General features: G+C 39.2%; 2 protein-coding genes across 2 annotated transcripts; both read right to left on the reverse strand.

Moving 5' to 3' along the window:
• Positions 1-282: 282 nt before the first annotated feature.
• B0H65DRAFT_149615 (Gti1/Pac2 family-domain-containing protein) lies at positions 283-2,568 on the reverse strand. The gene has a single exon (XM_062821061.1). The coding sequence runs from the start codon at positions 2,217-2,219 to the stop codon at positions 405-407; it is 1,815 nt and encodes a 604-aa protein (XP_062682549.1). The 5' UTR covers positions 2,220-2,568; the 3' UTR covers positions 283-404.
• Positions 2,569-3,491: 923 nt separating this feature from the next.
• On the reverse strand, positions 3,492-4,710 carry B0H65DRAFT_570286 (uncharacterized protein). The gene has a single exon (XM_062830443.1). It carries the CDS (start codon positions 4,402-4,404, stop codon positions 3,715-3,717), a length of 690 nt encoding a protein of 229 aa, XP_062682550.1. The 5' UTR covers positions 4,405-4,710; the 3' UTR covers positions 3,492-3,714.
• Positions 4,711-14,164: the final 9,454 nt, after the last annotated feature.

A 14,164-nucleotide genomic window follows, 5' to 3' on the forward strand; every position in this document is an offset into this window, starting at 1 on the left:
CGAACCGAACCGAACCGAACCAAAGAGAACAAAAATACATTTAATGGACCGTAAACTCCATTATTCTGCAAAGCGTAGTAAATGCTATTGCCCGAAAACAAACGCCTTACCCTTTGCCTTGTCCCCTTTACCCCCTTTGACCCTTTAACCCTTTTGATCATGAAATGTTATGTTAATCATGAATGAAATGAAATGAAAATGTGGGATGTAGAAAACAGCCCTCCTTGATAACGGACGGATCCGAATCCTGACCACCAGATGGATGGATGGATGGATCCTGACCAGAAAACAAATCAAAGAAGAAAAAAGAACAGAACTAAATACTCCATCCAGACCCCAATGAAATGAAATGAAATGCCAGAGACCAGACCCGACCCATCCACCGCACGCACACGCACACCTATTTAGGTGCACAAATTCCTATTCAAAGCCTTCAACGCTTCATAAGCCTTATTATCCGGCGCCGCAGCCAGTCCATGCACAGGCACATGTCCAACTCCATGTGGTCCCAACCCATTAGGACTCCCAAGCGGACTTCTCGCTCCATTCGCACTAACAGGCGTAGCCCCATTCGACTCTGTCTTGATACCAACACCATTCGGATTCGGCGGCGGAAGCAAGATAGCGCTCAGACTAGGTCTAGTACTAGCAGAAATGGGGCTGGTGGTGGATGATGGTTTGACGTGTCCTCCGTTTTGTTGTTGTTGTTGTTGTGGTGCAGCAGCCAAGGGCGGGTGTAAACTCAATGGCGACAAAACCGGCTTCAACTCCTGATGATGACGAGGCGATGACACACCACCGCTCGAAGAAGTAGGCGGCAGAGGAGGGGTGGGTACGGCTCCTGATCCGGAAAAGGGCGTGCCACCGTTGCCGGTTCCGTTTTGCTGCTGCTGCTGCTGTTGTTGTTGCGGAGGGGGGAGGGGACCGCTGCCGTGGGCGCCGTGGGCTAGACGGGAGTCGAGGTTGAGTGTCTCGCGGGCGGCGGCCATTAGTTGTTGAGACTTTGGTGAGTCGATGGGTGCGATTCGAGGGTGTTGTTGTGGTTGCTGCGGTTGATGCTCGGGGTGGTGAACGTCGGATGGTAGTTGCGGGGAGGGGAGATGATGGTGAGGAGGTGGCGGGCCTTGGTGGTGGTGCATGGGTTGTTGACTTGGATGGGGTGGGACTTGGTGGTGGTAAGGTGGCTGTTGATGCTGAGGGGGTGGTGGTTGTTGTTGTCCTTGATGAAGATAGTGGTAAGCCGGTGGCGGGGGTTGAGATAACGGCGGCGGATACGGGGCTTGAACGGCGTGCTGATGCGGATATGGCTGCGGTTGCGGGAGCTGGATGCCGGGCTTACCGGCCGGCGGAGGAGGCAGGGCGGCCATGTGGTGCTGAGGAGGAGAGAAGTGTTGAGGGTGGTGAGCATAATGCGGTGGCGCGTGTGGCGGAAGACCGTCGGGGTGATATGGCGGTCCTGGGGGATACGGGGCGGGATGGCCGTTGTAAGGAGGCGTCGCGACCGGAGAGATGGGTCCCCAATAGCCGGGGCCGGGCGGAGGCGCATGGACATTGGGGTCATATGGCTGATGATACGGGGGCGGAGCGTTCCTTGGATGCGAATATGGCGAGTGTCGCTGCATGGGGCCTCTAGTCGTCACCGGAACCGAAGTTTCGCTAACACTGGACTCGGGGTAGATGCCCTTGGGGATGGAAACGTGCCTGAGGGCTGGATCACTCGAGGGATCGGGCAAGTTGGCTGGGCCCCGGCCGTCCCGGGCATAGTAGGAGATGAGGTGGAGGTGTTGGCCGTGGGAGGTCGTGATGCTGAATGACTGCTTCATGAGCCCATCCGCCTTGTACCTGTAGCCTTCGTGGTGATCGTCCGAACCCCGGTCCTCGTCACTAGCGCGGGCCGAGTCTGGAGTCCTCCCTGCGTTCCTCCTGCCACCGAAACCTGCCCTCTTTCCCTCCATTTCCCGATAGGTGAGGAAGCTCCCGGATACACGACTGGCGCTCCATGACTTTCCATCCGTCCATCTCCGCATGCCGGCTTCCCTCTCATCCCAGACAAAGACCGAGCCCGGTCGGATGGCCTGACGCTCTTTCTCGGATAGTCGGCGTTGTACTCGGGGCAGGGTGCCTACTCGACAGGCCTCGAACAGCTTGATGGCGTCGGCGGTTGTACGGACGCTCCCGTAATAGGTTTCCATGGACATATTCGGATGATGGCGCGACATTTTGGGCGACGCGGCGGTTATGTGATCTGCCTACGTCTAGGAATATGTTGTCAGGGTGGATAGCGGTGGGAGCCTGTCGATATTTAAAGCGAGCAAGCGTAACTCGAATGTGCTAATACGCTGCAGCTCCACCGCGGCAACAAACGGATCGGACAGATTAAGTTTCGTCCAGCCAGGATCCGGCTTTGCCCTTTTAGGCCCCAGCGTCGAATAATAGAAGATGGGCGGCAACTGAAGAGGTCCACCGGAAATCCTGGCTGTGGGGATCGATCCCAGCGTGATATCCCGGGAGTCGAGGCGGCTGTTTGGCGAGTTCCGGGAGTGTATCGTCTTGTAATATGGTAAACTTGAACGACTTTGGTAATCTGAGACGTTTCGACACCCTCGGGGGTGGGGACAGGATGCCTGTTCTTGTAAAGGTCAGCCTTTTTCTTCGAATGTTAATTTTACGTTGCAAGTGGAAAGAAGCTTAAATTCAGTGCAGTGGTGTGTGCTGTGTGTGGGCTTGAGCGTTCGACCGTCGAGGCGAACGTAAGGCATTACCACCTCCACGGGGTTCCGCATGACAAGCTCAGATGGCCATCCCTAGAGGGAATGTGGACCATGTACTCCGTAGCACCTGCAGGACCGAACAGGACATGACACCGACCACCGAAAGTCATCTCGAATGGGTAGTGAGCTTGTGAGTAACATGTGTTCAAGTGAAGGCAACTCTGTTTGGATTTTTACAGGTGCCTGTCCTGCCATGCCATGTTGTGGCTGTGATGTATTGTGTGAAGGTGTCCTGCCATCCGTCATACTGCCCTACAATAGCAATGCCGGGCGTATTTATCGGGAATAGCCCCTCGGATGAGACTCGGACTTACGGTGAAGAAGGGGTGTGATGGGGTAGGATCGAGGTGAAATTATAGGAAAAGAGCTCAGGTACCTACAGATTTTCTCAGTCGTAAACTGTTGTGACGAAGATGATGTGTCGAGGTAGTTCCGAGGTTGTTGAGTGGCCTCCACTTGATGTTCCCTTTTCCCGACTGCCTGTGGCTGGCGAGTCATGGGAAAACTCAAAGTATGTTTAACCCTCGGAAACTTTCCAAACGGGTAGTCGTGGTCAACGGTGGTAGTGCTGCTGTTTTGCGCCGAGACAATGTCACCACCAAATAAACGTGGCGCGGGTTTCTGGTTGAAGCGACTCGAGATTGGCGATGTGGGCTTTCCAGATAGGAAGAAAAAGCGAAAAGGAAAGAAATGATTCCGCGGGTGAGATTTCACTTCCTTCTACCGACCCTTCACTCTGTCAGATTGTTGAAGGCGAAAGCGGCGGTTGGCCGTTGGTTGGTCTCGGATTTAGAGTTGGCTACTTCACGTCTTTCAGGTTCAGGCCGGGCAGTGAATGTTGCAGGAAAACGAAGGTTCCAGGTTGCAGAGTCACTCCCTCCCGCCGGTCGTAGCAACCAACTGACCTGTATCGTTCGGTTCAGACGGAGATTCGGACAGTTTGTTAGTTGCGTTGGCTCTTCTCAGTTGGGCCAGTCCCCAGTCTCCAGAAAGCCAAGTGTTGAAAGTGGAAATAAAAGATTTTAGCTTGCGACTGTCGAGGGACTTGGCGGCTGGTTGGGGGATCGGCTGCAGGTCGATGACGACGCCGGCCAATGGCGCATGTCTCAGAGTGAGGTACCTCTGAAAGTACCTTTTTGGCCAGGGAGCTACGGTATTGAAATGGGGACTGGGGGTTCGAGTTACCTTTGGTGCCCTGTGTGGTAGTTGGTGTTGGTGTGTTCAAGGTTCTCTGTTTTTGTTTGTTGGAGATATCTTGAGCACGGATGCAAGGCGGCGTTAATGTACGTGTATCTTTGGTATTTTTGATACATGGGACGAACGTGAGCTGCGAAGCTACTGGTCTGCTGCCTTCAAAACTTGAAGCCTTGCCTGCAATGCTCTGCTGCTCAATACCCCGCCGGGTCGGGTGCCCGTTCGCTTCGCGTTTGTGCGTTTGTGCGTTGAGGTTGACGCAAGCTCTCATCAAGGTTTTAAAGTTGACGATTGAGTTGCGGTTGGAGATGATGGGATGGATGGGGGTGGCGGCTGAAAGTGGGCCCATCCATGGCTTCCATCCGTTTTTCATCAGCGCCTGCAATTCACTGAAGCGAAGCCCTGGAGCCTGATATTGCCTGCTGACCAACACCATCATTGAAGCAAACGCGGCACCTCTGTTATCTCCAGGCAGGCAGCCACCAGACCTCACGTTGAGACTTCCCTCGGCTGACGTTAAACCGAAGGAAAGAAACACCGGTCTTGAACTTTGAAGCTATTCCCAAAGCTAGAGGTAACAATTCTGACACGGATTCAATATTTCAGTTAGTTACCGTCTCATCAACCAACAAATCTCCGTCTTCTCGTATCGCCAGCTGGACCCAAAAGTTAGTTAGCACGCTTACAGCCTCAATGAAATAAAACTAGCGCTATCCAGAAACGGGCAGTTGGTAATGTGTATTTCCAAACCAACAACCCCAACAAGCCTCCCTTCCCCACTGAATGAGCTGTCGTAAGCTTAGTATCACCAATAAAATCAGGAGTCGGTATTTTAACTCTCGTTAAAGCTACACTGCATTTGTACGTTGAGGCGGCATTATATCCGCTCCGCAGCTTTGACGCTTTGTTGCCCATGGCAGCAGTTGGTGATCTCCCGTCAGCGCCTCGCAGCAGGCATTCACTTTACATGCCGTATGCTGTACAAGTATGCTAGTGTATGGACAGATGGATAGAAACATGATGATGGCACACAAAGTGCAACAAATGAATAACCGGAGAGCTTGTTGGTCGGTTGGTCGGTTGTTGGTTGGTTGGTTGTTGGTTTGGTACGTAGCCAGAGGTTATCGATCTTGCTTTGGCCGGACAGGCAAGCAACCACCCTTTGACTTTGTCGATGGTGGCATCGCACAGCTGTCACCCTCAACCATGTCGGTATGCTTATTCCCTTGATGCTGTGCTACCGCTTTGTAGCAGGTATGCTGTGCATGTATGGTATGTATATCGCCCAACGAGCTCCCGTCAGTCACGCAATCGGCAATAGAGATAACCAACGCGAACGGTGTTGGCTTGGCCGCAGCAATATCCTCTCCCAACGAGCCGACAAGAGAGAGAGGATGTGTGTTCGTTTGTTTCTGTTGGTTCTTGTTATTGATGAACAATCAATGCATCTCGTTGCAGAACCTACATTATGTAGCACACTCCCACGAAAGGCCAAGAACGCCAAGGAGCACAGCAATGAATGACAGGTGACGGAAAATCCTGGGGTCAAAGTGTCAGATTTACTGGTGATTGATTGATTCTGTGTAGTCTGTGTAACTGACTCGAGCGCTCTGGTATAGGGGGTTCTGGGGGTAACTTATATTTGCCAAGACTTATTAAATTAGGTAGCTGGGACTTTGGCATCTGGCTCACATCTGGCCAGAATGCTACCCTAGAATCTGATACACCCCCTTACTTGCAGACCTCTTTTTCCTCTTTAAAGTCAAAAGTAAAACTATTTATATATTGCTCTCGTCGTTTTATGTTTCTAGACCTAATATTTCATCTAGATTATTAAAATCCACCTCTCCCGGTACCGGATTATTTCCTCCTTCGCTATCTTCCCGTAGTAGTACCTTAACTATCCCTAATAATTCCCTAAATCTCCTATACTCTAAAATACCTAATACCTTTAGTAGTCTATTTGCTAGCATTAACTTTATTTCTAAATATTCGATATTGAAAGTCTTTTTCTCGAGAATCTCTCTTCTTAACTAATATCTATAAATATTTATGTACCTTATTTTTATACTAAAAGTAAACGTTTCTTCTATAAGTACCCTAATAGTTTGCTAGTTATTATAATATAGAGTAGGAATAGGATCCTCTAATAAGCTTACCCCTAATACCGATATTAATCGGTTTATAAAGAAAGTCTCTTTAACTACCTTTTCGACTACGTATAATTCTATTTCTATCATTAACGTAGTAATTATAATCTATTTAATTGCTCTCTAATAAATTAAACCACTATATAATTTAATTATAAATCCTTAGGAACTCTTACAATTACTCTTATTATTAGTAAACGAAATATTAGAAGCAATTTCGAATTTATTACTCCTGCCAAAATAGAATACTTATATCTTTATTATTTTTAAATACTATATAACCTTCTCGCTCGCCGCCAAGTGAATAGGGCTAGGATTATAATTATATTTAACTAATTTACTTAACGAAAACGTAATATTTAATCGAATACTAACTATTACATATAATAAAAAGCCTACATTAATCTAGTACGTTTGTATTTTTGCGTAGCTAATAATACCTTCGAAGGGTACTAATTCCTTATAGCCTATAGGTACCAAAATTAATCGATAACTAAATTTAAATGATTTAATAATCTTATCAATATATACCTTTTAAAATAACCCAGATCTTTCTTTAGTCTCAATTACGTATAACTTTAATACCTAAAAACTATTAGAATTCATCTCCTCCTATTAAATAATATTATAATTACAATTCTATCGTATATTTCTTAACTTCGTCTATCTTACTTTTATCGAATATAAAAACGATATTATCGATGTAGTATAATATAAAAATACCGTCTTTCTTTATAATATATAGGTCTTTAAAGATCGCTTTAAATCCTATCGATTTAAAAGCCCCGCTCAATTTTCATTACTATAATAAAGGAGCTCGTCGGAAACCATACAAAGCCTTAATAAATTTAAAAACCTTCCCGGGTACTCAATATTTTAATAATATACATATATAAATCTTCTTATCGAAGTAAGTATTTACGAAAGCATTAACTATATTGTATTAAATAAATTTAAAATTAAAATAAATAACGAAAGCGATAATAATACGAAATAATTAACCCGCGAAAATAAACGCATACGTATTAACTCTTATCTTTTTCTATTAATTACCTCTTATAACGAACTTCGCTTTTACTTTATTAAATATCTAATTCTTATTAAATTTATGAATATAAACCTATATATAATTAAAAATTTATTTACATTTAAAATAGGGGATGTCTTCATCTATTTTAGTTACGTCTTTATATCTTTATATTCTTAAAGTAAATTTCCTCTACTCTTTTAACTTATTACTTAAGTACGTAATTATTTAGATTATAGTATTTTTTGGGTATTAGAGGGAGATTATATCGGTATACCCTATTAAAACGACTATATTTTGTAATTAACCGTTCGACTTCCGGCTTAATAATTATCTTTTCATTTATTTAACTACTAATTAAACTAATTTACTAACATTAAAGGCAGCTTCCTATAATTCTTAATAACGAATATATTAATCCATAATTCGGTTAATAAAATAGCCGGTATAGAGTATAGCTAGCGGGGTAAATAGAAACAACGAATATAAACCTATAATATATTTGATAAATATTTTATTATTAGTAAACTATTAAATTAATACCTCCTATAATTAACTACTCTTATTTTAAAAACCTTTTTAATTCTCTTAATAATCCTCCTAATTTTAATCGAAGAGATTTAATAAAAGAAATTTAATATTACTATTATTAATATCGTTTAATAACGTATAACCTTCGATATAGGACAACTCAACACCCCTAAAAGTTTAATTAATAAATTCGTTTAATTTATTAAGCAAATCAACGAACTCTTCGCTAGTAATTTTAAAATCGTTTTTAAATTTCTTAATATTTAAATAAGAAATAATATCTTCGTCGAATATTACGTCCTTAGTTTAAACGATCCGATTTATATAGGGAATCTATATATAGTAAATTAAAGTCGCTAAATAACCGATAAAATAACCGATCTACACCTTTAGGTTATACTTTTAAAATCTTTACTCTTTCCTCTAAGTAGTACTTATTATAGTAAATACCTTATACCTATGAATTCGAAGGTAGCTTAGATCTAATTTATATAATTCTTATTAACAATATTACTTTGCAATATAGATATAGAATCGTTCAAAGGGGGATTTCTAATTATATAGATAATAAAGGGAACAATTAATAAAATAAACGGCTATATAAATAGTCTTTAACTATAAATCTTCTAATATTTTCGAATTTAATAATATCGTACGGTATATCTCTTTAATTATACCCCTTAAACGTTCTACCCCTCCATTTTATATTTAAATATTAAAAATAAAAGGTTTAAGAACCGTATTATACCAGGCGAATCTATCCCTAATCTTATTATTTATAAATTCGTTATTATATTCGAGGGTTTTAATATTAATATTATATTGGTACTTAAATATCTAAATATAGCTAGCCAGGGTATTAGCTATTATAATAACTTTTCGGTTCGATAAATAATAATCTTAAATTAATCCTAACTATCGATAAGTAATTAGAAAAAGGTAGTATAATCCTTTAAATCTGAATTTAAAATCGAAGAAATCGATAACGAATCTTTCCCCTAGGCCGTAGCTTCGATCTCTCAAAACGCGGCTAATTTATCGTTTTATCTTTACTATATTATATACATCGTATTTAATTAAAAATATATTACATAATCGTACTCCATTAATATTTTATAGATAGTTAAATACTTAAGGACTTAAGTAGCCGAATTATTAATATTATATTTCTACTAATCATTTCGAAGGTCGTTATATATAAATTAATTTAATAATGGCGCGCTACGAATATGGCTCTAATAAATAAAAAGGGGATAATTTTAATAATTATTTAATTATAAATAATATCCAAATAGTAAAAGAATGAATTGTTAGCCTTTCTTAGATAATTATTTAGTAGTCGATAGTCCTAATAAAAACCCTACTTTCGCAATTAAAAATAGGAAACGAAATTAGTAATAAATTAGAGTAGAAGGCGACCTCCTTTAACCGTAACTTTAAGGGACTATTCTTACCCTTAATAATAATATCGACCTCCTTAAACCCTTTAATTTCTATTTAAATATTACTAACCTATAAAAGATTATCCGGATTAATATAACGAAAGCAAAGGAAATCAATAATATTATTAAATATATAAAGCGAACTATTTAAATCGAATATCACTAAATTCTTAAAAAGGTAAATTTCGTCTCTAATTTTAAATACTTTACTAATTTAAAAGGTTACTTTATAAGCCCAATTCGATAGTTACGCTAATTCTTCCTTCTCAATTTTCTCCTCCTTCTTAGAGAACTCAACTACTTCCTTAGCAAACTCTAAATTTCTCGCGAAGTTAGCTTCAATAACGCGTTTAATAGAGGAGTATAACCTAAAGTATAAAAACTTCACGCTTAGGTTAACATACTAATAGTCTTTAAGAGAATAATAGCTTCTCTCGTATACCTTATATATTATACCATTACCCTTCTTACGTAATTAAATTTCGGATTTATCCGACGGGAACTTTCTTTTTCCTACGCCCTTAAGCTTTTTATTCTTACTATTATAATGAATATCCTTATTTCTAATATAATTATAATTATTACTATTATATCTCCAGCCATTATATTCGATACTAAACTTGCTAACGCTAAAGGTACTACGATAGATTCCTCCTCTTCCTCCGGCGGCGACCCCGTAACGAACGCTATCGATACCATACTATTTAAAATCCTTATAGACCTCTATATACTTAAGAGTATTAGCGGCTATCTCTTTATTAAACTTCTAGGCGCCATCGTACTACTTAGGGCGGACGATCCTAACCGCATTAATAAAGTTAAAGTACTATAAGTTCGCAACGAGAATCTTACCGACTCCCTTACTTTGCCCGTTGCTCATAGCAGTAGACCAGGTCTGCAGCTAGTTGATCCAATTCTTAAATTCCTTCGTAAGAATAGCGATAGCTTTATAGTATATCTTCCTTACTTTAATCTAGTCGTCAACCGCCTTATAATTCGTCATCTACTTAAAATTTCAATACTATTCGTCAATATCCTATTTCTTCCTTATAGCTCTATCCTATAGTCCGTAGCTAATTGACGATCTTATCCAGGCACGCACGGCCTTATTACTAGCTACGAACTCTTTCCAATCTTTCTTATTATTGGGATAGAGGCTGACCTCTAATTTATAGAATTGTTTATTGATAAGGTCGTCTTCAGTAACGAAGGTGTCGATTACGATCTCGTTTTGGTAGGCTTTAAGAGAGATATTGTAATCCGGTTGTTATTTACTATTCAAACGTACTAATCGTTGTATTAATGGGTTGTATATCAGATTATTAATTATCAGATTTACTAGTGATTGATTGATTCTATATAGTCTATATGACTGATTTGAGCGCTCTGGTATGGGGAGTTCTGGGGGTAACCCATATTTGCCAAGACCTGTTAAATCAGGTGGCTGGGACTCTGGCACCTGGCCCACATCTGGCCAGAATGCCACCCTAGAATCTAACACAAAGCAATGGGAGAAGGTGCCCTTTTCGAGCGAGCCGGATAAATCGACTGTGTGCCCTGATAATTCGGCGGTGTGGCTCAAGCCAAGAAGCCAAGACCCCAGGCTTGGCATCAACTTCGCGCATTACCAAATCCTCACCAAAAGTCATCATTTCGAACCACTGCACGGCAAAGAGAGCTCAAAACGACCTTTTTCGAGGCGCTCAATTGACATCTGACTTGATATGCCCCTGGATAAGGGCATTGCCATGGGCGCGCGGTACTGGTATCGGCGGTATCATGGTAGCGGTTGTTGAGTTTGGAGCTCCCGTTGTTGTGCTTCCAGCTGTGCTTCTAGTTGTGCCTCCCTTTGGCCTGACTTTGAGCTCTTGGAGTTGGACTTCTCAACGAACCACCTCCTAGCTCGTGTGCTTTGCTTCCGCCATTGCCTCCTCCTCCCTCTGGCCTTCCAGCATTGTTGCGGTTGTCTTTTTCTTGAGCGCATCGTGAGAAGGATCACAGCGAACGTTGGTGGTTGAGCCGAAGGGAAATTCATGACACCTCATTGGTCAGATGGGTTCCACACCGCCGAAATATCTGGGCACACAGTCGATTTATCCGGCTCGTTTTCGAGCAGCAGAGAACACACGATAGAAAAAGAAGTGGGTATTGATTACATGCTCGAGTGCAACTAAGCGGACCCCTGCACCCGCGGAATTAACATGGAAATAGCGTCGAAAATTCAAGCTTATTTTGCTCGGAATCAATGCACACGTAGACCCATTTCAATATGCACGTAGACCCACTTTTATAACTGAATAAACCCAGCTAGCCCAGCCCAGCCCAGCCCAACCACGCTAATACATCACACCATACACATCGCTACCTAACCGCTATGCCGCCGTCACACTATCTATTAATAATAATTAATATTATACAATTAAATAAAACCATCACAAGACCTTACTTTAATATTAAGCAACCGTTTATAGCCATTATTTATCGTCTTTATTATTATTTTATTATATATCCTCGACCTCGTAATATTCGCGTTTATTAATATACTTCGCCCGCCCGCCCGCCTAAGCCGCGTATTAAATAAATTAAACTATTAGCACAACTGACTAAAATGACCAATTCTAACCGTAATTGAACAAATTTGTCCACTAAAATAATTCCCAACCAATTTCGAACAATTATTCCTAGATAAAGTACAACTCCCCTCGTCGAATTTTAATTACTATTAATCCGCCGCAGTCGATACGAATAATCGAAATTAAGAACGCAGTTACCGTCCCCCAACGAACGCGCTCCCCAACTAGCGAAACTACAACTACTATTTACGTCCTCCAAGTACAATAATAAGGTCGCTACCTTTAACGCACTATAAAATTACGCTATATAATAAAGTTTTACCGTAATTTCGTATAGCTAAATAAAAAATAAAAAAAGGAGGAAGGAAGGACTTATTATACAGGTCGATTATTACTATATATACGGCAGTACTCACAAATCTTCTAAATATAATATTCGAAACATAGCTTCGAAGTGGCTAAGTTATCTATACTAAATAAAAGTTGTATTAAGGAAGAAGTAAAATAACTAATAACTCACTAAAGAAATTAAGAACTTTTATAACTATAATATCGATATTACTAACTTCGTCGGTAAGGTTATCTACTAATAATAAATTCGTCGTAACTACAAGGAAATTACTAATATTATTATCGAAAGGTCATTTAATATAATTAGAATAAACGTATATTAAATTACTCATTATTTAAATAATACTCTCAAAGATAATAAATATATTATCCCTTCTCATAAGATCGCTAATAACTAACTAATAATAAAACTACATAGTCTTTGAATCCTTATTACTCCCTAAAAAATATTAAATATTCAATAATATATTCACTGGGCAAAGTATAGTACCTATACTTTAATAAAGATATTTATCAACTTATTAGAGCAATATAAGAACGTATATAATATCGAATATTTCGTTAATTATAATCTTCTATTCCTTAACGAATAAAAGATTATACGGATATTTTAAATTTTCGATTAATATATTAAAATATTTAAAAACAATCCCTATATATTACTAGGAAATAATACGTACAAAGTAAATATTACCTTTATTATTATTATTCTCCTTCTTAATTCTAATTATTCGAATTTAGGGGTTTCTAATACCTACATTTAAGGTCTTTTACTTAATTGAACTAACCACTTTTTTTTCCTTACAAATTAACTACTTCAACCTCCCCCTCCTTAACGTTATTAATCTTAATACCTTAAATTATAACTTTAATATAGCCTTCAATCTCTCGAATACGGAAAGCTAAAAAAAACTTCGTATAATAATTCAACTACCTTAAGAAACTTTAAAAGAATTATAATATTATTAACTTATTAATACTTATTACCGACTTTAATAAAGGGTTTAAAAAGGCCGCTATCGCTACCTACCTAAACGTCCTATATTAATTATATATCTAATACATTATAAAAAATATAAATTATTATATTAAAAAAAATTAGGTTCAACTAAATAATATTAAACTAATCCCGGGCGCTAATATACTAAATCTCCCGCCAACTACTCGGAACTTAAATAGTAGCGGCCTTAATCCTCTATTATATAGAGGTCCAACGGCCGCGGTTAATAACGATGAACCTAATAAACATATTAATAACGACCTAAAAAAGGACAACCTAGAGGAAATTAACGACGCCACTACTGCTACCAACCTTACCCAATAACCTAACGATAAACAAAGAGTTCGTAAAGTAATTAATAAACTGGTAATTAAAGCTATCGCTCTATAAAATTATAAAATACCTATTTTTAACCCCGTTCGTTAATTTTATTAAAATTTATATAAAGGGTTCTAAAAGGCCTAGTGGCAAATAATATATACTAACGACGAAGATTATTTCAAAAGGCTATAGCTATTACTATACTATAAATTCAAATGGCAAATATATAAATCTTTATAATAAATTATATATATTCTTCGCTAATAACCTCTAATTCTACTAACTTACTTTTATAAATATTACCTTCTATAAATGGACGAATTTAATAATCATACAATATCGAAGCTCAAGAATTATAATATTAAAGCAACTAATGGAATCGAGTTTACATATAGAGCTATCAAATGCCTCCTTAAGAATCGTCTCTCCTCTTTAAACTAATTATACGAATATATACATTCTACTTACTACTTTTAAAGAGAAATATTCAATTTACAATAGACTATAGCGAGGCAAATGTACTTATATAAATATAAAAAGGTAAAAATATTTAATAATCTAATATTAAAAGTACATAAAAATATAATCTTTTATCATTACCCTTATAAATATAATTATTCTCTTTTGCCCTCTTTTACCATCTAAAAATCTAATTAATTAACTTCCTTTTTTTTTTAAATATAAGTAGCGCTATATACCCTCAAACTTATATAATACCAATACTATTATACTTATAACAATTAATTAAAAAACCCTCATTAAAACCCAAACGCAACGCATAAAAAGGCATTTATAACTTAATAT

Source organism: Neurospora tetraspora (genome assembly GCF_033439725.1).
Source record: "Neurospora tetraspora strain CBS 560.94 chromosome Unknown B0H65scaffold_3, whole genome shotgun sequence".
NCBI classification, from domain to species: Eukaryota; Fungi; Ascomycota; class Sordariomycetes; order Sordariales; family Sordariaceae; genus Neurospora; species Neurospora tetraspora.